Here is a 26,150-nt window from a genome sequence, read left to right as displayed (position 1 = left end):
CTGCCTCTGGACCGTGGCCTCTCTCAGCCACCGGGTTCTCCTTCCCTGTTTTTATTCTTCAATCCAGCTCGATGGTAATCTGAACCAAGCAAAATGAGGCTGCGAGAGTTTCTATTCACTTTGCTGCTCCCGGCCGGCTTCCTGGGGGGGGGCTCGTGGGCTCAGCGCCCAGAAATCACCACCCAGGTCGCAAGCGCAGAAGGTAAGCCCAGGCTGCTTCCCAGGGTGTTTTTCCTCCCCGAGATCAGCAGAGAAGTCTGGCTGCTGTTTCCCTCCTGGGCGGACGCCTCTGCTGTCGCACACAGACGCAGCTTTGTCGGGACATTTGGGGGAAGAGTTGTGTTTGCTGAGGAGAGCGATGCAGGATTAGAGACGATCTGCAAGACATACCCAGTTTTAATGCTTTTTTTGTCTCTTTCTCCTTGACTCTGTCTTGTCAGGTGTTACCAGTAGCACTGGGATGCAGTGGTGGGGGATAACAGCTGATACCAGTTTAGCTTTCTGAAAGATTTTGGTCTTGGCACTGGCTGTTAAGGTGCCTTTGCTTTCCTCTGCAATGATATTTGTGCCAGGGTGTGTCAAAAAAATCATTAATTTTTCATTGGGTTAATTGCTATTATGTCTTGATTTTACTTTTTTAAGTGGTTGCTGCAGCTGCTTGTTATTTTATATAATAACTATTATTGGTCTTGCAAAGGTAGTCTTTTAATGTAAATGGAAAAAAGTGTATAGGAAGCTATTAAATGCCACAAACCGATGTTTTCTGAATACGTGCTTGATCAGGCTTACTCTTGATGCCAGAACAGAAATGAGCAACCTCACCTGTGTGTGCGTGCCTGCATGTCTTGCGTGGGGTTAGGATGTGAAAGCGGTCCCCTTAGCGCAGATCCTGGGAGCCTGCTAGGAGGGGAGCTGGGCTGCAGTCATGCATGCTGGAGGCGCAGGGAGCCTGGGCTGGGGAGGCAATGCAGCGGGGCCGCCTGCTGACTCCTGCCTCTCCACTTCTTCCCAGACTGCCCCGTGGACCTGTTCTTCGTCCTGGACACCTCAGAGAGTGTTGCCCTGAGAGTGAAGCCTTTTGGGGACCTGGTTGCCCAAGTGAAAGATTTTACCAACCGGTTCATTGATAAGCTGACAAACAGGTACATCTCCCGGGGTTTTGTCCAGGCTGCTTTAGGGATGGGACCTGGTGCCGGGTGGGATGCTGAGACCGCCCTGTGTGCCTGTCTGAGGAAGGAAAGGAAGAAAGCAGAGATGCCGGGGAGGGTGGTGGGAATGCCTCCTCCCTCTCCAGGTCCGCAGCTGCTCCATTTCTGCTCTGTCTGTGCCGAGGGCGGCAGCATGCCTTTAGCTGGGCTGCCTGCACCCGCCCTTGGGAAAGCAAGGGCTTCCTGGAGAGGCAGACGTGGCGCCTCAGCCCCACCACCTCTGGCTGGCCTGGCTCGCTGGGTGGTTATTCTGTAGGGCCAAAGTGATGCTGATCCCCATGCCACCGGCTGCTCAGGCCCAGGACAACCCAAGCTGCTTGGGTAGCAGCAGGGCACCTCTGATGTTAAACCCGGCACTCATGGGCACCCCGCAGAGCAAACCCTCCCTTGCAACTGGCATCCCCCAGGATACCCTGGTGCATTGAACCCAGCTTTGGGGGCCCCTGTGGAATGCCCTTTATCCACCTCACTGCCCAGCCCTTTATCTGCCTCCTCCTTACCCACCCTTGCTGCCACCAACCCAGGTCTGACCCTGGCTTTTGCAGGATGAGGGCACTGAGGGACACCAAAGCTCCCAGATGCCAGGGGGGCATGATGCTGGGAACAGCTGGAGGCAAAGGCTATGGGTCACCTGCTGGCAGGAGATCCAGGGATGCAGAGGAGCACAACGAGTCCTGGAGGCACATGGGTCCTGGTCCTTGGGGCAGTGGGAGATGTGTGCTGGTGCCCAGAGGGGCACTGTGGGGATGTCCTGGTGCTGGATGAGCTGGAGGGACAAAGTTCCCATCTCAAGACAGGTGTGAGGGGATTAGCAGCTCACCTACCCATTGCCCAGGCAGGAGAGCTACCTTACAAGGCATTGAATGACCAGGAGCCAGACTCTTCTAAGCAAGGTGCTGGGCTTTGTCCAGAGCCCCCGCTGTGTGCAGAGAGACAGATGAACCTCCTGAGCCCATCCTAACCACCCCTGTGCCCCACTGATGCTCTCTACCTGCTCTGGAGACATCTCCCTGCAAGCCACCGCTGTGCACGCCATGCTGCCAGGCACCCACAGCATGTGCAGTGTGGTTGGCATGGATGATAGAATCATAGAATCATTTAGGTTGGAAAAGACCTTTAAGATCATCAAGCCCAACCATTAACCTAGCACTGCCAAGTCCACCACTAAACCATGTCCCGAAGCACTACATCTACACATCTTTTAAATACCTCCAGGGACGGGGACTCAACCACTTCCCTGGGCAGCCTGTTCCAGTGCCTGACTACCCTTTCAGTGAAGAAGTTTTTCCTAACATCCAACCTAAACCTCCCCTGGCACAGGCAGGGCCAGGCACGATGGCGAGGCAGCCAGCAGTGGTGGGGTGGAGGGGAGAGCGGTAGGCAATGCTCAGGTGGCTTTGGGAAAGGTCCTCCTGGGCAGAGAGAAGATGAGTTTGGGGAAGTGAGGGAGATGTGCAACCCCATCCCTTTGGGATTGTCCCCAGCATCCTGAAAAGACCCTTTATGGGGCACCGGCCAAAGCACAGGGGAGTCGCGATGCCTCTGTCCCAGGGAGTCACAGGTGCAAGCTGTGTCAGCACACGGGACGGGGCTTCAACATGCACTCATCCCTCTCTGAGTCAGGGCATCCTTCAGAGGGAGGCATCCTTCTGATTTTAACACATCCTACAGTGGAAAACCCACTGCAGTCCTGGGTGGGGTGTTTCAGCAGTTACCTGTCTTGCACACATGCACCTGGCTGTCTGGCTCAGCATCTCCTGCTCAGCTCCAGCCACTGCAGCCTGGTACCTCTTCAGGAAGCCTCTCTGCCAGAGTGCCTGACCCCTGTTGGACACCCACCAGCTGCACCTCTTTGCCCTTCCACTTGCTGAACAAACCACCCTGCTTCCATGGCTGGGTTTTGCATATGAAGCACATCCCAGCCTTGCAGAAGAGCAGGGAGCCCTAGCAAAGCCCTGCAATATTTGGCAGATGATTTGCATTTTGCATGGTGGGCTGGTGCAAGTGAAGTGGAGGTGGTGGCAGGGTGTGGATGAAGGTGCTGAAAGCATGTGTCCTGGTGTGTCCATGCAGGTACTACCGCTGCGACCGCAACCTGGTGTGGAATGCTGGGGCGCTGCACTACAGCGATGAGGTTGTGCTCATCAAGAGCCTCACCTCGATGCCCAGCGGACGGAATGAGCTGAAGAACCGTGTCTCAGCCGTGAACTACATCGGGAAGGGCACCTACACCGACTGTGCCATAAAGCGAGGCATCGAGGAGCTGCTCATCAGGTAAGGCAGTGGGGAGGGTGTGATGCTGCTGGTATGGCCATGGTGGATGGAGGCTGGGAGCTTCTGGGTTAGGACGTCTCTGTGCATTGTGCAGAGCTGTCCCCAGGGTGGGAGAGGAGGTTGCTTAGGCACAAAATAGGCACAGGGGTGGCAGGTTGCTAGTGTTCTGGCTTTGCTGGGATGAGGCATGCCCTGACCATAGGCTGGGGCACTGCCTGCGGTGCGTGTCCAGAGGTGCCTAAGCCACTCCTCTCCAGCTAAATCTGTTAAATCCTTGCAACATTAAATCCTGTGTTTAAACCTCTGCAGTGGCTCCCATCACAAGGAGAATAAATACCTGATTGTGGTGACTGATGGACACCCCTTGGAAGGTTACAAGGAGCCCTGTGGGGGCCTGGACGATGCTGCCAATGAAGCCAAACATTTGGGGATCAAAGTGTTCTCTGTCGCCATCTCCCCCAACCACCTGGTAGGGACCATGCAGCAGGGATGCTCCCTGCAGGGTCCCACTCGCCAACACGGCAAAGGAGGCTCTAAGTGCCCTTCAGAGCCCTCCCTGGAAGGAGGATGCAGGTCCCCAGAATGGTCTCTGGGGATGGGTCCTGCACGGGTGCCTGCAGGTCTCACTCTTCCCTCCCCACCCCCCAACCCTAGGACCAGCGGCTCAACATAATTGCCACGGACCATGCCTACCGCCGCAACTTCACTGCCACCAGCCTGAAGCCAACCCGGGAGCTCGACGTGGAGGAAACCATCAACACCATCATCGACATGATTGTGAGCGCTGCCCGCCCCCTCCCCAGTCCGCCCCCTCCCCCGGGCTCACCCGTCCCTCTCAAACCCCCTCTCTTTGCTTTCTTGTCTTGCAGAAAGTTAACACAGAGCAATCGGTGAGTGCTCCTGGAGCCCTGCTCCCCCCTGATCCTGTACCTGAGCCCATCCCCTGTGGGTCACCCATAGCCAAGCGGGGGCTCAGTGGCACAGCCCTGCCCTGCAGACAGGCCCTGCCTGACCCCTGCCAGCCTGGGGAGCTCCTCTCGAGCAGGGTTCAGCCTGGCCCTGGTGCTGCCTGCTGCCTCTAATGCTGTTTTCTCCTTCTCTTTGGGCAGTGCTGCTCCTTCGAGTGCCAGGTGAGTCGGACTTTTGAGATCCCCCGTCTCCTTTTTTCACACCCCCATGGCCCCAGGCTGTGCCTCAGTGGCTGGTCTAACCCATACCTCTCTTCTGCAGCCTCCCCGAGGGCCCCCCGGACCTCCTGGCGACCCAGGCAATGAGGTGAGGGTGGCCATGCTGCGGGACCGGGGTGGTGGGACGGGCTCACCGGGGAGAGACTGGTGGGTTATGAGTCCTCGGCACCCTACCACTGCCCTATGGAGAGGTGGATGAGGACCCACACCATGCTCCCATGCGGCCGGCATCATCTGTTCCCCACATCCATGGAGCATTGCTGCTACCATCCTCCCTGCTCTCCTTTCAACAGATAGTCATTCTGTTCCTGGGGATGATGAGCTAACTTTATTTCTGTCCTGTATTGCAGGGAGAAAGAGGCAAGCCAGGTCTTCCCGGTGAGAAAGGAGAGGCTGGAGACCCAGTAAGTAAAGGACTGGTCCTGGTGACTCTGTGCAGGGGCTACTTTTCGGACACTTCTGGCCAGACCTCTCGGGTGCATCTTCACCAGCCCTTGCCCCTGTATCACCCTGTTTCCATGGGGTAGTCAGTGGGGTCATGGCCAGCTGTCCCCCTCCGCAGCCACCCTGCTGAGCAGTGGCTCCTGGTGGGCAGCGGGGTGGCCCCCCTCCTCTGTTGCTACAAGGCTTCCTTGTTCCTCACCCAAAATAGCCATTCCTCCTGGAGGACACATCTCTGACTCATGTATGCCAGCCCAGGGGTGGACTCTGGACTCCCTCCCGCATCCTCTGACATGACAAGCACAGCAGTGTTACAGGGAAACCTTTGGTAAATAATAAGCTAATAGCATGAGGAAACTATTTCCCTCCTCCTCCCTTTTTTTTTTTACTAGGTACACTTATTTTGGGGAGGTGCATTTCTCCCACACACGTGAGTGTGCAGTTACTCATCTTGTGCATTCCCAATTTGGAAACTCCATGCCATGCATTTTTCCTTCCCAAGGGTTTTCTGCCCTTCCCTTTCATCCCAGATGATGTGTCCCCAAGCACCCAGTTTCCCTCACCCCCAGGAAGGGCTGGAGCTGGTGGAGGTGAAGGCAGGTCCTCTCTGCCTTCCACAATGATCCCATGCTCCCAGACCAGGCAAACGAGGGGCAGAGTTATGGGAGAGCCTCCTGCAGGAGGGTATGGCGGCTGGGGCCTGAGCCCCACATCGAGAGCCTGGGGGGAAAACTGCCCCATGGCGATGATGATGACAGTATCTGCCTCTGTAACACCACGTTTCTGTCCTCTAGGGCAGGCCGGGGGACATGGGACCTGTTGGCTACCAAGGAATGAAGGTACGTGGGGCTGCAGGGTCACAGGCATGGTTCCTAGATGGGCCACAGGCTTTGTGCTGCAAGTGTTTTTATTCTCCCGTTTTCCTCTCTCTTTTCATCTCTAGGGTGACAAAGGAAGTCGAGGAGAAAAGGTGAGGACAGCAAGGATGTTGGGGCAAGATCTCTGTGTCCCCCTGCTTGGTTACTCCGGGCTGCCCCTGCAGCTGCATGGTGTTGGGGTCTGGTATGTGCCCGCACATCCATCTCTCCTGCCAGCCCTGCCTGTACCAGGATCAGGGATCCGATGGGATCAGCCAGTTTGCAGCTGACACAGCCTTGGGCATCAGATAAGCACCATGCAGTGGGCACAGCCAGGCAGAATGGGAGAGACTGGTTGTGTGCAGGGGCATGGTGAATGCCTGCACCCTCAGACCGAGCTGGTGTCGGGACCACAGCGCAGTGGGGGGATGGATCTGCTCTGCATGGGGGCCTAACATCTCTCTCCTTCCCTTTGCAGGGCTCGAGAGGAGCCAAAGGAGCCAAGGTCAGCCTCTGCTTTTGCACCATTTATTCTTTCTGGTTGATGCCTGGGGGAAGAAGGGTCTTTGGAAATCACTTCTTCATGGTCCCTATTCTCTGTTGCAGGGTGAGAAGGGCAGGCGTGGAATTGATGGCATCGATGGCATGAAGGTAAATCCCCGCTCCAGGGCACTTTGCTTAGCCTGAGGACCCTGGCTTTTGCCCCTCCAAAACCATTGTGTGGTCTGCGAACGAAGCCAGTGTCCCACATGGGGCTGTGGGCCTCCCTCCCTGCAGGGCCATCCACCTGCCAGCCAGGGACAGGGCTGGGATGTCCCTTTCAGGGCTCTGGGATGATGGATGGGATCTTCCCATGGGTGCCACTCATGGAGACCCCTGCTTTGTCTGTCTTGACAGGGTGAAGCTGGATACCCCGGGTTACCTGGCTGCAAAGGCTCACCTGGATTCGACGTATGTACCCTGTGGGCGCCCCTTGCATGCGAATAAACCTACTGGTCTGCCATGATGGCACGTGGAAACAGGGAGCCCCCCAGGAAGGGGACCTGAAGGAGGGAGTTGCCACACTTGGAAATATGCCTGTAGACATGCAATGCTTATCCCAGGCATGGCACCTCAGGGATGTCCCCAGAGCAGTCTGCCTTGTCCTTGCCTGGAAGCTGTCCCCAGTTGCACGGGGCTGCCTGGGCAGATGCATGCTGGGGGAGCATTTGGCTGGAGGCTGTTCAGCACAGGGAACTCAGCAAAGAAGAGCTCAGTGCCAGACAGGCAAGCCCAGGATTAACCAATTTCAGCCTGCTGTGACCAGCCACCCAGAAAATGTTGGAGATTTTGGAGGGCTCTGGAAAACATTATTCTGACATTGCATTTCTCCAGTTTCCCTGCTTGTTTCCATGCTCCCAGGATGACACATCTCTGGTGACACCAGTATAACTGCAGTCCAGCCACAGCAGCCCAACAACCACCTTTTCTGCCATTTTTCTCTGAGCTGCAGAAGCACGCTCAGTTTTGCAGTGTTTCAGCAACGTGGCTGCAGCGTTGCTTGCGCAGCTCCATGGTGCAAGAGTACCATGCCATCCCTGCGTCACTCCTGAGTATGTGTCCCTCCTGTCCGTCCCACTGGGGAGCTGAGGGCCAGACTGCCAGGATGCTTGGTCCATGCCCAATTTCCCGCAGACAGTGGTACTGGCTTAGTTTTCAGTGATGCTGCCTTTATTTTCAACAGGGAGCTCAAGGCCCGCCGGGACCGAAGGGAGATCCTGGTGCTTACGGACCCAAGGGAGGAAAGGTGAGCCACTCTGCCCAGCCCCACACAGAGGGATGGGTGCTGGGACCCCTCTCCTGCAAGAGGGTGAGGTGACAATTGACCCATCGCTGGCCTCCTTGCACTGCTTGGGGGCAAGCCTATGCTAGAGGATGCTGCCCATCACCCACAGAAAGATCTGGCCGGTGTGACACCCAGTGTGCCCGAGGTTAGTGGGTACCCACAAGCCTGGCACGAGCATCCCTGAGATATTGGGGGGCTGCTGTGAAAAGGTGGCTCGCACTGGGCAGGTGGAGTTGGGGGTGCTCTGCTGGGGATGGGGAGCTCCCTGCGGAGAGACCACAGCCCAGAAAGGGGCTTGGGGTGCACCAGAGCTCCTGACAGCCTCTGTGCTGTGGGAGCTGAAATCCACTGCTGGGCACTGGATGTGGTCTTGATGGTGCCTTGTGTCCTTGTGAAGGGGGAGCCTGGGGACGACGGAAAACCTGGCCGACAGGGAATTCCCGGCAGCCCTGGAGAGAAGGTGGGTGAAACACCTGTGCATAAGCATCCTCTGCCCTCTGCAAGAGGGAGAGGTCCCCTGCTCCAGCCTTGGCTTTGAAACAGAGCTTGCCCAAGGCTTTGCTCTGAAACTTGCTGACTTGTCTCATTTACACCCCTGTGGCTTGCTCACCCAGGGTGCACCTGGAAACCAGGGTGAGCCTGGACCGGCAGGAGAGACAGGCGATGAGGTGAGTCCTCTGCCTGTCCCCGTGATGCCCCCTGTGTGTGCTTCCTGGCCATCCCCACCACCTGATCACCCCTGTTGTTTCTCCACAGGGTGCTCCAGGCGCAGATGGTCCTCCTGGAGAACGGGTAAGTGAGGGCACCGTGCTGGCAGGGCATGGGCAGGGGCTGGTACCCTGCAGGGGAGGAGGAGGGCTGGGGGTGAGTCTGCTCAGAGGTGGGCAATGAGGGAGGGCTTTGCTCTTGCTGGGAGCAGGTCCTGATTTTGTGTTCCCACTATCTCCTTGCAGGGCAGCAATGGGGAAAGAGGGCCCCCAGGCTCACCGGGCGACCGTGGACCAAGAGGAGAGCCGGTAACTGCATCCGCAGGGTGGCTTTCAGCATCTGTTCACAAATGGGGTCATGCTTGGCAGTCAAGGGCTGTAAATGGGTGCCCAGTGGCTAAGTCCACCAGCCTGTGGGCCAGCAGGCAAGCTCAGTGCCTTTGCCTGCCAGTCCAGGGGTGACCTGCTGTTGTCCCCCAGCAATCGCCCCTTTACACTGGCAGGTAATCACCAAACAGCCAAAACCCAGAGGAGAGCATGCCCAGCAAGCCAAGAGCAGATGGAGAGTGGTCAGCCCCTGCCTTGTGGCTGCAAAACCAGTTGATGGGGAGCAAAGGGGCAAGGTGTCCTCCTCCGGGTGCTTGGGGGCTGCATGGGGTATCAGTGGCTCCGGAAGGAGGGCACAGGTGCCATTAGCAGCAGGGCAGCATGTGTGGGTGTGGACGAGAGGGGGAGCACCCTTCCCTCCGCTTTCAGGTGGGAGTCACTAGGAAAGTATTTTTCTTGCCTGCTGGGGGTGAGTCACTGAGTGCGAGCATGGGAGGGACAGGCAGGAGCCCTCAGCAGGCCAGGACAAACATGTGGCAAGCGGCAGAGGTGCCACGCACGCTGGGGAGGGATGAGGGGTGCTGCTGCGCAGGGTGGGGGTGGTGGGAGCCAGGGCGTCCAGCAGCAGCATCCCGGCAGGTGGCCAGCTGTGTGCGGCACTGCTGGGCGGCTGCCACCACACCACTCTTCCCCTGTCCCTGCAGCGAGGACAGGTAGTACCCACCACCAGCTCAGAGGGGGGGTCAGAAGTCCACCCTGAGGAGGGGGCAGCTCTGGCAGGGGGCTGCTGGCAGCCTCTCCCTTCCTGTTTACCACTCAGGGAGCAGCAGCACCGCCGCACGTGGCGTGCAGGGCAGATGTGCACAGGAGATGAAGGCACGCCAGTGTCCTGGAGTTAAATTGTTCAGCAGATGATGAGCTGCTTCCTTCCAAGCTTTAGTCCAAGCACGAGGCTGTGTAACCTCGCCAGAAACATCTCCACCAGTGCTCAGAGCCCTTTGGAAGTTGTGTTTTATATTTACTGTTTGGCTTAGGCATCTGGAAACTTCTAGCTTGCAGACAACAGCTTTAGGTCACCAAGCTTTCAACTGCTTTCCTCAAAGTTTTAAGTCAGGTGTGACTGTCACAGGAAGTTTCTGAACACCTCCCTTCTCCACGGGCTGGGGGCTGCCTGACCCCACGTCCCAGGGCTGCAGGCAGAGCAGCACCTCATGCAAAGATACTTGTCTTGCAGCACTTGGTGCTGGCTGATCTCGGGGGTGGCTTGGCTGTAAGGTGCCAAAGCTCAGTGCTTAGCTGTCATGCAGCCCTGTAAGGGGTAACGCTCCACTTTGCAAGGGGGAAAGTTTTCTTCTGAATTGCCAGGAACTTGCAGCAAGCCCTTGGGCTGCAGGGATGGGGGGCTGTGCCTCCTTGGCTCTCCTTTTGCCTCCCTGCCTTGCTCACTCCTGGCCATGAGTCTAGATGGCGAAGGCGCCCCAGAGCCACCCCAGGTCTGGCAGATATGCTGTCCTGTTGGGATGCAGCTCTGCTGGACTGGTGGAAGGCTGTCCCTTTCCACATTGGTTAAGTGAAAATGCAACTGAGCTATGTCCAGCCCTTGGGCATTCCCTTCTACTGGAGCTGTTGGCGTGCAACACCACCCAGACTCAGGTTTTCCAGGCTCTCCTGGGCCATCAGTTCTCTGCAAACAGCCCTAACCTGGCTCAGGGTGCTGAGGGAAAGGAGAGGGGAGAGCATCAGCAGCGAGAGGTGAGGACGTCCCTCCCCATCTGCTGGCTCATTCCCTTGGAAATCCCCTTAGCTCCACAAGGACAGCAGGATGGAGGAAAAGGGGGTGGAGGAAGGAGGCTGCTATCCTGGAGTCTTTGCCCATGCATGGGGACAGCAGCTCCTCTCCATGCAGACTGCCCAGGGCAGGAGCTGCTCTAGAAAAGCAGCCATGGTTGCAGAGTGTGGCTGGGAAAAGCCACTACATGTCTTTGGGGCCAGGGCCAGGTCTGTGTATCTGCAGAAGCCTTGCAAGATGAATCTCTCCAGGCATTTGCTTTTCTGGCACAAAATGGGCTGAAACATGTCACCCAGAAGCAAGCGCTGCCATCCTTCAGAAGGTCTTGTTCTTAGGGCTGTTGTCTTGGCTTCAAAGTGGCCACGCTAGCCCGTTTTTCTCTCCCGAGACCTCTGATAGTTTTCTACGCAACTCCTGAATCTGCCTTGAAAACCTCCCTGTTTGGATGACTGCATTTCTATCCAGCATGTGCTATCAGTGCTGCATCCCTGCTCCCCATTGCACGCAGGGCCCTTTGCACCCTGTGTCTGTCCCTTTCTGAGTTTCTCATGCTCTCGGTGTGCATTTTCAGGGAGAGCCTGGACCACCTGGTGACCAAGGGCGGGAAGGACCCCTCGGACCACCTGGCGATCAGGTAAGAGCCTGGATTAACCTTCTAGATCCCAGGTGGAAGTTGTTGAGGCAGCAGGGAGAGTGGGGTAGGGGGCTTAACTGATGCCACAGCAACTTGGGGCAAGATCTCAGCATCTTCCAGACCAGGTAGCAAAACTGGTGAAAAGGGTCAGGGATTTCTAGGAGAACCCAGAATATGAACAGGGCTAAGAAAAATGGAGACTTGGCTGCTGGGCTGGGGACAGAGCAACCTCCACGCCATTGCCCAATCCCATGGAAACAGATGTCAACACGTCTGATGGATTTGGAAACTAGCAAGTGCAAGCTGCAGCAACACACAAAATGTTCAGGCCTGGGGCCAGACGCTGCTCACCTCGGTCAAGGGAGTCAGTGAGACATCTTGTGTCAGTGAGGATAGCCTGATGGGGCCACAGCAGTGTCCCTGACACCCTTGGCGTCTGCAGAGACAGTCTGTCCCAAAGCCAGCATTCCTCAAGTTTGCTTGCTGCAAGGTCTGGCCCTCCTGCTCTGGGGTCTGCTTGTCCTTGTGTGCCTCAAGGAACAGTTCTCAGACCCCACAGGCTTTCTGGAAAGCAGAGCTGGCTACCTACAGCCTGAGGAAGGCTTCTGTCCCCTGCACAATTAAAAGCTCTTTCTTCCCAAAGATGTACCCAGCTCCCAGTTGATAACTCTGGGTCTGGAGGTGTTGCGGGGTTAATCCCCCATGGTGACAGCACTGACCAACAGGATCTTTGCATGTGAGCAAGTGTGCTTTGACATAACCCTCGGAGGGGGCTCTGTGGGACAACTCCCCTCCTACCCATACCATCAGAGTTTTGACGGAGCCCAAGATACAGGGAAGTACTGAGATAAACATTCCCACACTGGTGGAGCAGGACTTCCACAAGGGGTGAAGCATGGAGACCAGCATGTGGACAAAGATGAGACAGCTTTTGAACTCCTTTATGGTTGACCAAGTGTTGAAGAGCCCTGAAGGAGATCTGGAGTGCAGGACAGCCACAAAGGGGCCACTGTTGGCCCCTTAATTCACGTTATCCCCAGCATGGGTGACCCCCATGGCAGACATGCACCATGCTGCAGCCTGGGGAGAGGATGTGCTTGTGCCATGGTTGTGCTTGCCTGGAGTCGGGCTTCCCTTGAGCCTGTCTCATGCTAGTGAAGAGCACTAAGTTCACACAGGAGGATTGTCCAGATCCTACTATCTGTAGCTGAGCTGAGCTCCTGCCGCAACCAAAGAGCATCTGGCAGCATCCAGCTTGTTGGGCACTGCCGTGGTGAGAGGTGTCGTTTTGGGAGGTGGCCCTGGTAGGAAGGCAGCTCTTTGGATGTGTGCATGTAATGGACTGGTGCTGCAGGCTGTCACCAGTGAAGGAGGAAGGACTGAAGCTGCTCTCCGTGTGACAGAGGCTCATTCCAGGTTCAAGGCAGGAGAGGGACTGTGCAGAAGAAGACAGAGTTAAGGTGATTTGATGCAAGCCTGGGAGCCGAAGCTGTGCAAGCATGGTGGGGAGCCATGCTGCCTCCAGCCAGTCTTTGCTGGTGGGGCGGAGGAGGAGAAAGGAGAAAGAATGATCTCGCTGCTGCCACTGAGTCTGTGGAACACCAGTTTTCCCTCCCCAGCACTGAACTTGAGTCATAACCCCTGTCAGAGAGGGAAACATTACAGAGGCAGCTCTGATGCCTCCCCAGAGCAGAGACTGCCCCAGCACCTCCACCACTCCAGGGACATTTCAAAAGCAGTTGCAAAGCGAGGACGTTTTTTCCATAAGCTGAGGAAAAATTCTCTTGCTTGGCCAAATTAAAAATAAATGCGTAATTGGGCTTGGGCAAGAGTAGGACTTTGGCAAACACAAGTGTTTTTCAAGCTGTTATCTGCAAGCTCTGGCTCTTGGAGCGTATTTCTCTTGGCAAGGGGAAAGGGCTCCCGCTAACCTGTGACTCCCTTTCATCCTCTTTCTATCCGAGAGAAGCTAAAGGTCAGCACGCTCTTTCCCTGATCCTCATGGGCAGGTTTGGTGGTCCCTCTCTCTTCCTGGCCACGGTGCCCATCCCTCCTGAGGTTCTTGTCACACCCAGAAAGGTAGTGGACAGGGAGCTGCTAAAGATTTCCCAACCCCAAATTCTGCATTGCTATCAACTCCTCCAGGGCCGTGAGGGATTTGTGCTGTGTTACAGTGAGGACATATATGGCCAGCGTGAGCCAAGGGTGCTGTGTATCCAGCTTTGGCTGATATGAATGATCATGAGTTCCTGTCCCTCCTTCCCAGCTTTCTCTCTTCTGGGCTTTTGTGCAGAAATAAGGTCACATGCCTTTGAGCAGTTTAGTGCTCTGCACCGCACTGTGTGATTTTAAGTCCTTTACACCCATGTGTACACCTTTCCTTGGAAGAAGAGTGTGTGCGGCATGCACGGATGTTTGGCACTAACTTCTCCCAGCCACTGTTGTGCAAAGAGGAGCAGAGACAACAGCTGGAGGGGATTTCAGTTTCCTCAGCTTTCGAGTGGTTAGAAAGCAGCTGCAAAACTGGGCTAGGCTGAGCTACTGCACCGAGGCAGCTCCCAAAAAGCTCAGAGATGCTGCTGATGCACTGAAAATATGGAGGAAGCTCATGGGCACACACTGCTGTGATGCTGAAGCCCAGGTACCATTGAGCGAGTGCTGCCTTCCACCTGCCAGGAGTCTGCAATTGTGTGACTTGTTGCAGGAAATATTTCAGAGGTTGGGAGTCTTGAACTGGCATGCCCGCTGCCTGCAGCAGTGATGCTGGAGGGGCCAATTGCCAAGCCATCGCTCTGTCCCACCATGGCTTGCTCTCTGCCGTCCCTTTGCCTACCTCTCATGTCCATCGCCTGGGGGCTGGTTGCACACCCAGCTCCATGTGAGAGGCTGCCTTGCTTGAGCATTTGGACCCATGGGCAAGAGTATCATTACCCAATTGTTACCCACTATCATTTCCAATCTTCTGGCAAGTAAACCCCGCGAAGGGCTGTTGGCACTGAGCAGAAGGTGGAGGGGTGCCCTTGGACATCTGTTGGAGCTCTCAGAGAAAAAAAAAAATCTTCTCCTGCCTCCTCTCTTGTCTCTGGCTGTCTCTGGTCAGCCCTGCAGCTGATGGAGCAAGCGGCCGCTGCCCAGATGGGATGTGGCAGAGTGGCAGCTTTGGACCATTCCAGCACATGCTGCCAGGGCTCTGTAGCCTCCTGAGGACAGAAACTCCCCAGAGCCATGAAAGGGCCTCTGCCAGCCCAGCTGCGACCCAGACGCGTCCGAGTGCTGAGGCATGGAAATGGCCTCTGTAGAGGGAGGTCTGTGTCACCTTCAGTGTGATGTGCTCTACCAAGGACTGTTCTCTGCCCTGGGGGCACCTCTGTCACAGCCCATGAGATGCCTCTGTGCAAGCCAGCTGTGCTTTGCTGCTAGAAAGCATCATCCCTGCCTCCCTGGTCCTCATCCCCACAAAGTCCTCTGTTACTAGACTGAGGTGTGGAGGATAGGAATGGCTTTTAGGGCCTTGGAGTCTCTGCTCGAAGGCTGCTCCTTCCTGCAGCCCAGCTGCCACTGAATGCACATGGTGTTCAACCCACGCCTGCAGTGTCACACCTTGGCCCAGAAAGCTTCTTGTTTTGGCTAGCACTCAGCAGGGATCTAGCCAAGGCTGCCTCTGGCAGGGCTTTGCAGAGAAAGCAGGACATAAGGAAGCGTGGGGAGCTGCAGCCTGCACAGACAGGGGAAGGCAGGGGGACACGGGGGGGAGCCAGGCACAGCTCCTGAAGCATCTCCCCACCTGTATTAACCCCCATCAATAGGTCCTTTCATGTGAGCCTGGCCAAGGCGGAGGTGACTCACTGATGGGTGCAAGGCACAAGACGGGTGCCCCCACCCACCACATCACGAAATGAAGGGACCAGCCCTTCAGGGCAGGAGTAGCATCAAGGGAAAATCCCTGTTGTGAGAGCTCTCTGTGTTTCCCTAGGGCGAGGCTGGACCCCCAGGACCCAAGGGCTACAGGGGAGACGACGGCCCCCGTGGCAATGAGGTCAGTGCTGCTTCATCACTACATCTTCTAGGGGGAGGGAATGAAGGGAAGACCAGGAGATGCTGCCTGTTAGGGCTGTCCCCAAATCCGTCAGATTTTGGAAACCTGTTGTAGGTAAAAACTCAGGTGCAAGCTTCCTGGCAGACACATTGAGGCATTTTTCATGGGTCCTTGAGGCCATGGCTGCCTTTTTCCCCACCTGCCAGAGGCCATGTCATGGAGAGGGTACAGCCACACCACAAGCCAGATAGCTTCCCATCACAGAAGCTGGGGGAGCTGCTCTCCAAGGGCACCTGAATCTGCCAGCAGATATGATGCCCAGGGCAGGGAGCAAGCTGAATCCCAAGCCCAGCCATGGGCTTTGCATTGCTCTTGTATAAGCTAAACACCTCCTGTGATGGGCTCGTGATGGTAGCTGGTTGCCTCAGAAGGCATCATCTTCCCAGCTCAAAGGATGGTGTGCAATACTTGACTGCTTCTTCCAGGGCCCAAAGGGATTTCCTGGAGCACCTGGGCTGCCTGGAGACCCTGGCCTGATGGGAGAAAGGGTGAGTAGTATTTTTTTGGGGGGGATTGCATGCCATGTGGAAAGGATGTGCAACAGGCTGTTCCACACAGCATGATCCAACTCAGGGAGAAAAGAAATTACATTCATACACAGCTGAGATGCTGGGAAAATTTGCAAGCAGCCTGCTTTTGAATATGCGTCACATCTACAGGCTCAAAAAGCCATGTTTTGGGATGTACTTTCCAGCAACAGAGACCTGATGCTTCCCAGTCTGTTTCCAGCCTGTGGTCATATCCCCAGTCTCTGAGAGGTACAGTGTCACTTTCCTCTCAGTGGCTGTGCAGGTCGCACACATGGCCTTTTTACCTGCCTGCACCAGTGTCCAACCCACCAGTTGCGTATTTTTTGCACAGACATCTTGCAGTGGTGATAAACTGTCCAAGGAGGGCAGGATTCCTGCTGCCATGCTATCTAAGGGGTCTGCTTTTCATTATCTTACATGTTTCTCCCTTCCTTTTCAGGGGGAGGATGGCCCTCCTGGGAATGGCACGATTGGATTCACAGGCGCCCCGGTAAGATTTTTGTGCCACTTTGAAACTAAGACCGTTATTTCTGCTTGTTTGACCTAACATCCTTCCTTTCCTTCATCCCCAGGGGCAGCCAGGAGACAGAGGTGACCCTGGCATTAATGTAAGTGTGCTGCTTCCTCAAACACCCAACAGAAATTGTCCTGGCCGGTGGTTTGGCTCCTAGAGCCTCTCCATCAGCTGCATGGTGAAATCGGCTCCCGTATTTACTATTTTTCAGGGAACGAAAGGCTATGTTGGTCCTAAAGGTGATGAAGGAGAAGCTGGAGACCCTGGCAATGATGTGAGTAATCTGTATAAAGCTGAATCATCTTTCTCTCTAAACACAGTGCAGGAGGTTTGGGCTGGGTCTCTAACACTGCCTTGCCTGTGGGTCAGAGCCCATCAGACTTTGTAAGTCTGAAAGTGCTCTTTGCCACTGAACGGTGTCTGATGGCAAGGGGAGCTCTCTCTAGATGCTTATTTTGCATCCTACAGCTTATGGCTGGCAAACCTTCAGATCTGCTAGGTTGAGGTGGGTATCATCTCTGCAATGTTTTGTATGCTTCCAGATAGCACCAATGGTTGCACCTGTGCTGCACCACTGTCCTGTGGAGGGAGATTTTCCCAGTGTCCATCTCAACCCTCCCAAGTCCTAACTCATTTGGTTTGGTTACAGCAATCTCAGATGATAACATTTTTGTGGTTAAGCAGGGGTCAGCAGACATCTGGAGGGGAATGTGCTGCACCTTGACACACACAGATCTGTGGATTTTGTTTTTGTTTTCATTCCAGAACCCAACCCCTGGCCCCAGAGGCATCAAAGGAGCGAAGGGCCACAGGGGACCTGAAGGCCGTCCGGTAAGTAAGGACCCTGGCAGGGTTTGCACCGATGAGCGCAGTGTGCTGGACTGACGGAGCTCCCAACAGCAAGGCTCGCTGCAGGCTTGCTGTGCTTGGCCCTGCTGACAGCAGGAGCAAGGCAGTTTGAAAACACACTGCTGCAGCCTGGTATACGGGTCTCTGAAATCATGTCCATCCCAAATCAGGGCGGAAAATACAGGCACTTGTGCTTTTTCATGAGCAAAACATTCTCATATGATCAGGTTCAGTACAGGCAAGCAGCCTTTTGGAGTGACCATCCTGAACCTGAAAGCATTTCAGTTTGTCTTGAGTCACCACTTGCTTGCATTGCCTCACGTTGGCCTGGAGGCTACAGGAGAGGCATCTTCCAAGCAAATGGCATCCATCCATCCATCCATCTCCTGGGTGCTGTGGGGGCAATGCCATGTCACACATGGTGTGTGAGCTCGCTGCCTGCAGAAAGAGCTTGCCTTCCCACCTCAGTAGGCATGACACACGTGGAAGAGTGTCTCCTTCCCCTCGTCCCCATGCAGCCCCAGGGCATCGTGCAAGCAAGCAGATATACCTGCTCAAAGCCCGGTGCAGGGAAGCCAAGAGACTTTTCCAGACTCTGCATTGCTATAGCAAGGTATCAGCAGAGTATGCTGCAGATGAGACTGGCTGCTCTTGTAACTGCTCTCTCCATGCTTCTGTTTGACAGGGACCACCAGGACCTGTGGGGCCACCAGGACCAGACGTGAGTAGGACAAGATCAGGGTGCTGCTTGCTCGCTTGGTCTGTGCTTCCCCTGCCCTGCATGACGGCTCCTGGGAGGGGGTCACTGCTGGGGGGGAGCCTCATGCTCCCGGGCTGCCCCCCGTTACTGTCCCCTCACTGGCCAGATTTCCTTCATGTCAGTCCATCACCAGCTGGGCCCCTCTGTAGTGCACCCCACTTGCACTTCACTCATTTCCAGATCAGGACCTGCTTTGAAGGTACAAAGCAGCAGCGGGGGCGGTGGGCAGCACCTGGGAGCCAGGAAGCTGCCTTCACTGTTATTCAAACATTTCTTTATCTCTGTTTTCAGGAATGTGAAATCTTGGACATCATAATGAAGATGTGCTGTGAGTATCGCTGTACCGCTCCTCCTGCCCTGCTTGGCTCCTTGCTGAGCGGGAGGTAGCTGCTTTTTCTCTGGCCCTCAGTGAGCAGGGCCATCCCCAGGCAGCATGTGGAGGGAGGCCATGGGCATAGCTCTCATTCCACAAGTCACAATTAAGTCAACAAACTGGGGGAGGTGGGAGGTCCTCCCTGCAACTGGGACAGCAACTCAAAAGAGGCCAATCTTTTGCATGTTGCCGTCCCTTCTCTTGACTCAGGGACTTTCAGCTTGATCTCTAGAGTAGGCTGTGCAACTGTGTTTCATTTGTGCATGCTGCAAACTGGTTTGCTGTGTCTGTGGCTCCGTACATACACAATTACCCTTCGGTGCAAATACGAGCGAAGCTATATAAAATCTTTGTGTGGACCATTTTACAATGTTTTTTTCTTAAATAGCAGGGCCTGACTTTCCCCCTTGGGAAAGGGAGGTCTGTTCTGGGGTGTCCTGCCATGGGTAGCAGCAGTACACACATGCTACAAAGGGGTTTTGGCTCATGGCCAGTGATGAAGTGCTGGAAGGATGCAGGGTACTTAGGGAACTGAGTTTGAGCTCCATATGCTGGTGATTTGCTTAATCCCTCCAGGATTAGCTTTTATTTTTATTTAAATAACAACGCATCAGCGTGTGCAGAAACAGAGCTCTGCGGCATGCAGTGCTTCAGGTTGGAGCATCACAATCTGCAGTAGAGAGATCTGGATATTTCAAATGGGAGGGAAACCTCCATGAGCTTGAATTGTCCAGACCAGGTGTCTTTGGGTTTGCAGTAACACAAACCTGCAGTCTGCATTAGCGTGCGAAAAACCTGTCTGTCAAGTGTTTTAACGTTCTCTTTCCCTTCTCCTCTCCTCTAGCTTGCTGTGGTGAGTATTACTTGGCAAAGTTGCTCTGCAAACATTTGCTAGCCCTTCTCCTTGCTTGCACCCCTCCCTTTCCCTGCGCCTTGCCTTCTGCTATGGAGATGTGGTGAGAGCCTGGGAGGGAGGCCCGAGTGTAAGCAAGGCAGAGGAAGGCAGCGAGCTCTCCACAGAGGCTGCTGTGGCTGGGTCCTACAACTAGAAAACTGTTGTCGAGGTGCCCTGTGCCAGCAAACTGCAGTTGTATTTCTTCCACCCTTTTTGCAGTTGAAAGGGACGTCAGTTCAGAGCACGGTGTGGATCCAGCTCTGTCCTCCTCCTTCCAAATCCTGTGCTGGTCTGCAAAGAAACATGCTGGATTTTTTTCTTTAATGCTGTCCCAATGGGTTGGGTTTGCAGTCTAAAATCTTGAAGGAAGAGCTAAGGGCACATGATGTCTTTCAGCCATGGGAAAGAGGGGAGCAAGCTGAGTCAGCCTCCTCCAGCCCACCAGTGTCACCTCTGTCCTCCTGGGCTGGGTGAATGGAAGAAGTGAGAAGGCTTATGAGGAAATGGGTTTCGGAATAATTACTGGGTGTTTTAAGGGTACTTACAGCTTGGAAATGCTACATGTCTTATAAGGGGCGCTGAGCAAAATGCAAACGGAAAACTTAGTAAACTGACTCTCAGGTCTCCTATGCAGCTATTTTGCTGCTTTTTTTACATTTACACCGTGCTCTGTGGGTAGATAGGGCACAGGTACCCACCTCATCTGGACTAACAGCAGATATCAGCTGCTTGCTTTTGTATGCCTACCTGCAAAACATGCTGCTGTGAGCAAGCTGCTCTGATAGAAAATGCAAGTCCCTCCGCTCCTGTGCCTTGCTGCAGAGTGCACCTGCGGTCCCGTCGACCTCCTCTTCGTGCTGGACAGCTCGGAGAGCATTGGCCTGCAGAACTTCCAGATTGCCAAGGACTTCATCATCAAAGTCATCGACCGCCTGAGCAAGGATGAGCGTGTGAAGGTGAGATTTCCACTGAGTGCTGGGATACACTTGTGTGCACTCACTTATTTTTCACTGCAAGCAGAAAAACAGGGAGATGCCTCCACTCCAAAGACCCTCCAAAAGGCTTAGCTTCAAGCGTGTAACCGGGTGGGTCTTGATTCCTCCCAGATTCTTAAAGTGATGGAGATGAGACAGCAGTTTGTTGTCCCAAAATATAGACATTTCACTCTTTCTGGGCAAAGGGACTCTGCCTGCTGTAGCTGTCAACTCTTCATCCATGTCCCAGAGCAGATGGCTCATAAAGAGTTCACCTGATCAATCAGTCTCTCAGTCTCCTCCTTCTCCTGATGAGCATTTCAGGTGGCTGGAGTAGATAACACATGAGATGTGTTGCAGCTTCCCCTAGCTCCCTGATGGCTGGCCCCCCAGGCACCCTTGTCTGCCCCCAAGCTTGGGTTCAGGTTACCAGTTAAGCACACTACTAAAAAGGACCTTTGCAGCCCAAAATAGCAATATTGTCCCAGTAGTGAGTCTTTCAGTCTGAAGAAGGACACAAATGCTTACCCTCCTAATTCTACCCTGGTAACCCACTGTGTGTAGGAAATTTCATTTACCTCTGTGATTTGGAAGGGATGTTTGGGATCCAGTCTTTCCTTAAGGTATAACCAGGCACATCTGTAGCTCACAGGCTGTAAAGTCACTACAACCTGCCGTTGGACACTTGTGTGGGCATGCGTGGGTCTCTTTGGCTGGCAAAGAGCCAGCAGCAAGCAGAAAGGCTAGAGCTGGGCAGCAAAAACACTGTGTTGGAAGAAAAACAAAAGTTTTGAAAAAAGATCTATTCCTAGCCACCCACCATGGCCAATGGCTTGTATTGAGACCACTGCGCCAGGAAACCTGGGTTTAGGTCTTGTTTCACGGACTGGCTCACCGAATTGGTCTCCATGTGCATTCACTCCTGTTGGGGCTCCTTCTGCCTGGAATAAGGTATAGGAGAGGTGGCAGAGCCTGCTGTGGAGGCGTTCAGTACAAACCACCAGCAGGATTTCTGAGGTCTCTAGGGCCCCCTGAGGCATCTGACTCTAACTGCCTTCTGTTTTTTCCAACAGTTTGAAGCTGGGGAGTCCCGTGTGGGCGTTGTGCAGTACAGCCATGACAACACGCAGGAGCTGGTGGCCATGGGGGATGCCAACATAGACAACATCGGGGCGCTCAAACAGTGAGTCCGTGGGGTCTTGGCACATCATGCAGAGACCTGACCTAGGGACACCTACTCACCTCCCATCCTCCATCTCCAGGCCAGCAGCTCCTGCAACTGCAAGGATGCTAAATGTTCTTTAGTGGAAAGTAGCAGTTAGTGGTGTTGTAGGTTGTGCTGAGGCCAAGGAGCTTGCCAGTTTTCCAAAGCCCAGTGCAGGAATGTTGCCCTGTCTTGCAAGTGTGTCAGAGATACATGTTCCCAGGGGCTCCTTCAGTATCCATGGGGCAGGGCTTGCAGGCTCACTGGTGTCTGTGCTTGCAGGGCAGTCAAGAACCTGAAATGGATAGCTGGGGGCACCTACACTGGAGAAGCCCTGCAGTTCACCAAGGACAACCTGCTGCGGAGATTCACCTCTGACAAACGTGTTGCCATTGTCATCACAGACGGACGCTCCGACACGCTGAGGGACCCTACCCCGCTCAACTCTCTGTGCGATGTCACCCCGGTGAGGGCACAGGGGAAGCACCCTGCCTGCAGGGAACTGCCACACAGCAGCTGTGTATCAGAGTAGTGCAGGCTCTCTGGGGGTCTCCATGTCTTTGCTACCCAAGGCTAGGGCAGGGGGGACAAGTGTCACTAGAAGCACACTCACAAAGTGACAGGTGTTCAAGTTTATGAATGCGTTAGATGATGAATGTATCCAGTGATGGACTCTCACTTCCCTGCAGGTGGTTTCTCTTGGGATAGGCGACATTTTCCGGAAACCTCCAAATCCAGATCACCTGAATGACATTGCTTGTCTAAGCAGACCAACCAGGCCAGGACTGTCCATTCAAAGGGACAACTACGCCGAGCTCCTGGATGACACCTTCTTGCAGAACATCACCTCGTACGTCTGCCAAGGTGGGTGAAAGGTTGTGGCTGGAAGCAATAAGGAAGGCAGTGAGGATTGCCTCAGCCAAAGGGTGAGGAATGTAGGCTTCCCTCCCTTGCCTTCCCCCAGTCGTGCTCTTATGCAGGCATTGAGGGAAGAGAATGGCATTCAAGGTTTAGTTAAATAAGGGACAAGGACATCTCATGTCTCAGAACACTTTGCAGCTGGGTCCAGGTCCTCTCCTGCTGCAGGACATCTCTGTCCACAGCATTTTTCAAGCATGCACCTCTGCACTTTCTGGTGCACATTTATAGCCTTTGCATAGTGCCTTGCACAATGTGGCTGTGACCGAGGTGAGCGTTTGTCCCTTCTGTGGCTCTGTGGGAAGCTATAGGAAAAGTGTTTTTCCTGGGTGACCTGGTGACGTTATTCTTTCTAATTTTCTTAACAGAGAAGAAATGTCCAGACTACACCTGCCCAAGTGAGTATTGACTTCTCATGCCACACGAAGGGGCTGTGGGTGCTGTGGTGAGGGAAGTGGGAGTTTGTTTTTGTGGGAATGCATATCTTGGAGACCTCTCGCAACAGGGAGGCTCCTGGGCTGGAGAAGTGAGAAAGCCGTGTCACACACTCACTGGGTCTTTCACACACATGCCAGCCCAAAGCACCTGGGGGAAAAGCCTAGACAGTTGCTTTTCTGGCACCTTAAACCTAGAGAGGAAGCTGTGCCAGATTTTAGCCCTCTCAGGCTTTAGCTGAGGCAGGTAATGAGATCAATTTCTACGTGGTGGCGGGAGCACAAGGAAAAATCAGCACCGTGGCAAGGATATTTGAGAAAGGTGCTTGAAAAGTGAGTACAGGGAGGAATTTAGTGGGGTACACCCCCAAGTCAGAAGCGTATACAATCCTCAGACTCATCACAGAAAGAAGCCAGCCTCAGGAGACAAAATGGTTCCCCAGACATGCAAGGACAGCACTGTATTTAAGCGACAAGAGTCACTAGATTATCTAAGCCAGATAAGTACCTGGGAACACAGCGTCTCATAAACCAAATAAAAGAAGGAACGAAAGGGTAAAAGGACAAGTGAAGGACAGCACTGGGGTAGGGGAAACCAAGCTAGCAAATACCCAGAGAGTGGGGATTTCCCAAGTCTGAGAAGGCAGGAAGCCTGCAAGACAGTCAGTGACTTCACCAGCTTTCCATGGAAAAGGCAGGAGGAGAAACGCAGCATAATGAGCTCTGGGCCTTTCCCCTTGCAGTCACCTTCACCACGCTGGCAGACATCACACTGCTGGTGGACAGCTCCACCAGCGTGGGGAGCAAGAACTTTGAGACCACCAAGAAGTTTGTGAAGCGGCTGGCAGAGCGGTTCCTGGAGGCCGGCAAGCCTGCCGACGACTCCGTGCGTGTCTCAGTGGTGCAGTACAGCGGCAGGAACCAGCAGAAAGTGGAAGCCCAGTTCCAGTACAACTACACGGTCATTGCCAAAGCCATCGACAACATGGAGTTCATTAACGATGCCACAGACATCAACGCCGCTCTGCGGTACGTCACAGAGCTGTACCAGCGGTCCTCCCGTGCTGGGGCAAAGAAGAGGGTGCTGGTGTTTTCTGATGGCAACTCTCAAGGGATCACTGCAAGGGCCATTGAGAGGGCTGTGCAGGAAGCTCAGCAGGCTGGCATCGAGATCTATGTGCTGGCAGTGGGCAGCCAAGCCAACGAGCCCAACATCCGTGTCCTGGTCACGGGGAAGAGCGCAGATTACGATGTGGCCTATGGGGAGCGCCACCTCTTCCGTGTGCCTGACTATACCTCTCTGCTGCGTGGCGTCTTCTACCAAACTGTCTCCAGGAAGATAGCTGTTGACTGAGCATCTGGGTGGGTTTCTGCCAAGGCCATGCCTGTTTCTGTCTTGCCTAAAAATGAAAACTAACAAAACAAAAAAAAATTAACAGTATTCTTGACCAACGTGAGGAATTTGTGTCTATGCACATAGCCATAGTGCCAGAGCATGGCTGTGCATAGTCCCCTTCCTTCTCCCCTGCTTTATCATCTGCATCTCTACTCTGTTAGCCTCAAACTTCCCTCCCTGCCCCTGACTGCCTCTCCCTCCCCACAGCAGGCAAACACAAGCACACCTAGCAATAAGCCACCAGAACACCAACAGCAACCTCATCCCACTTTTTTTTGCCACGAAAGAATCAGGATGAGAAATTTTGTACCACTAAGGACTAGCCTGGACTCATAAGGCTGATTATGCTCTTCTCAGATACAGGTTTTTTTGTTCATTTTCTTCTTTCTTTCATACATCAGCTGAGCACTTGCCCAGCTCACAATGGTCCTAAGCCAATGCTGTGCTTCAAGTGAAACATTCAACACTTCAGCAAGCTTTGAGAGGGGATCGTTGTCATGGCTGGCAGGTTTGGTTCATATGTCCTATGCTTGGTAGGGGAGGGCTGGACTGCATTAACCAAGCCCAGTGGAAGCATCTCTGGCTTCCAGTGCCATGGGATGGGGCACTGACTTCCCAGGGCTGGGGTGGAGATGGGTGGTGCAGCATCCCTCAGCACTGACACTCCCATTCAGGGCAGGGAGGCTGGACACTGACCAAATAAAAGATGGACAGCAGGCATTGGGGAGGGGGAAAGCCTAGAAGAAGCTACGTAACTGCACTCCTTCAGTAACTGATCTCATAGTCCCACAGTGAAACCAGGAACCTCATGAATAACCTGATGACTTGTGTTGTGGTCCAAGCTCCATTCTGGAAAATCTCTCTGAGCCCAGTTAGTGGGATTTTTTTTATATTTTTTTTTTCAAAAGTGCCAAGCTGTCTAATTCCCAGTGAGCTCTCGGGGAGTAGTTTCTTTAGGACCATCTAGGAGTTAGGCACCTGGGCCTAAGGGAAACCCACTAACTGTACTATATATTGAATTATGGCCTCATTCACAGCCCAGCAAAGTCAAGGGAAAGGCTGCCATTATCTGCCAGGGTCTTTGACTCACACCCTACGGATATACTGACAAAGGTGCTATCACTACATGGGTGATGTGGGCCCTTGCTGTTTACACAGTTGTTTCCAGGACCACGCTGAAGATGTGGTTTGGCTGGGTGAGATTTTGTTTCAGCGCTTCCATTGGTGCTCTTGCTATGAATTCATGCGCTTCTGAGAAAGCAACAGTGATTGCCAGGTATTGGCATCCCAAACTCTTTACTTTGTATCCAAAAACCCATTGTATGAGTTAGTTTTATTTTATGCCTGTGTTTTACTAAAATTGTCCACTTCGGAAATTTATCAAATAAATTGTTTTCCACAATCTTGTTCGAAGTTTGTCTGACTTGAATTTCAAGTATTCTGAATGTTCAAAAAGTCATTTGGTAAAATAGAGGCTGCTGGAAACTAGAAGGACTCCAGCAGAACTTCTCACATAAAACTGTAAGGGGTAGAAGAAAAGAGATCTACTGCTTTTGCATTGCAAATCTGGCTGTTATTGAATGTCATGGATTTGAGAAATACTGTGACTTCTCTTCATCTATTAAATAGTGCATAAAAATTTTATGAGAAGAACAGCAAGCTCTCAAAGGAGGGGAAATGCTTACGCAGCTACCGTTTGCCTTCTAGTTGCAAAAAAAACCTATGCAGGTAGGTAGTGTTGTTTCCAGAAGACCAGGTGCACAGGGATGGTGATCATCAGGTGAAGAGGTAAGCTGCATTTGCTTTCTGCTTATGTTCAGCATCTCTCCTTAGTACCTCATTTCCCAGGCAAGTGGGGATGTTGCTCTGCAGACAGGGCTGGTGGTGGAGGTATCAAACATCTCATCCAGCTTTGCTGGGCTCAGTGCTCCCCAAACATTTGTTTTACATCCTAAGAC

General features: G+C 53.8%; 1 protein-coding gene across 1 annotated transcript; it reads left to right on the top strand.

Moving 5' to 3' along the window:
• The first annotated feature begins 85 nt into the window (after positions 1–85).
• On the top strand, positions 86–25,594 carry COL6A1 (collagen type VI alpha 1 chain). The gene is made up of 35 exons (XM_082311880.1): positions 86–202; positions 1,013–1,142; positions 3,282–3,482; positions 3,792–3,951; positions 4,137–4,259; positions 4,352–4,372; positions 4,592–4,612; positions 4,713–4,757; positions 5,020–5,073; positions 5,905–5,949; positions 6,054–6,080; positions 6,446–6,472; positions 6,574–6,618; positions 6,865–6,918; positions 7,691–7,753; positions 8,190–8,252; positions 8,407–8,460; positions 8,549–8,584; positions 8,746–8,808; positions 11,187–11,249; positions 15,223–15,285; positions 15,771–15,833; positions 16,315–16,365; positions 16,448–16,483; positions 16,601–16,663; positions 17,155–17,220; positions 17,924–17,959; positions 18,290–18,326; positions 19,216–19,224; positions 20,089–20,222; positions 21,314–21,423; positions 21,727–21,910; positions 22,134–22,308; positions 22,731–22,760; positions 23,540–25,594. The coding sequence occupies exons 1-35, from the start codon at positions 94–96 to the stop codon at positions 24,148–24,150; spliced, it is 3,072 nt and encodes a 1,023-aa protein (XP_082168006.1). The 5' UTR covers positions 86–93; the 3' UTR covers positions 24,151–25,594.
• The last annotated feature ends 556 nt before the right edge of the window (positions 25,595–26,150 follow it).

The sequence above is a fragment of the Platalea leucorodia genome, assembly GCF_965183815.1.
Source record: "Platalea leucorodia genome assembly, chromosome: 5".
Taxonomy (NCBI): Eukaryota; Metazoa; Chordata; class Aves; order Pelecaniformes; family Threskiornithidae; genus Platalea; species Platalea leucorodia.
This window is presented reverse-complemented; position numbering and strand designations above follow the sequence as displayed.

Bases quoted from the DNA above. Each gene is read 5' to 3' on its own strand.
- COL6A1 (XM_082311880.1), top strand. From the start codon at position 94: ATGAGGCTGCGAGAGTTTCTATTCACTTTGCTGCTCCCGGCCGGCTTC. The intron at 3,483-3,791 runs GTAAGGCAGTGG...AAACCTCTGCAG, and splicing joins ATCGAGGAGCTGCTCATCAG to TGGCTCCCATCACAAGGAGA. The intron at 15,286-15,770 runs GTCAGTGCTGCT...TGCTTCTTCCAG, and splicing joins ACGGCCCCCGTGGCAATGAG to GGCCCAAAGGGATTTCCTGG.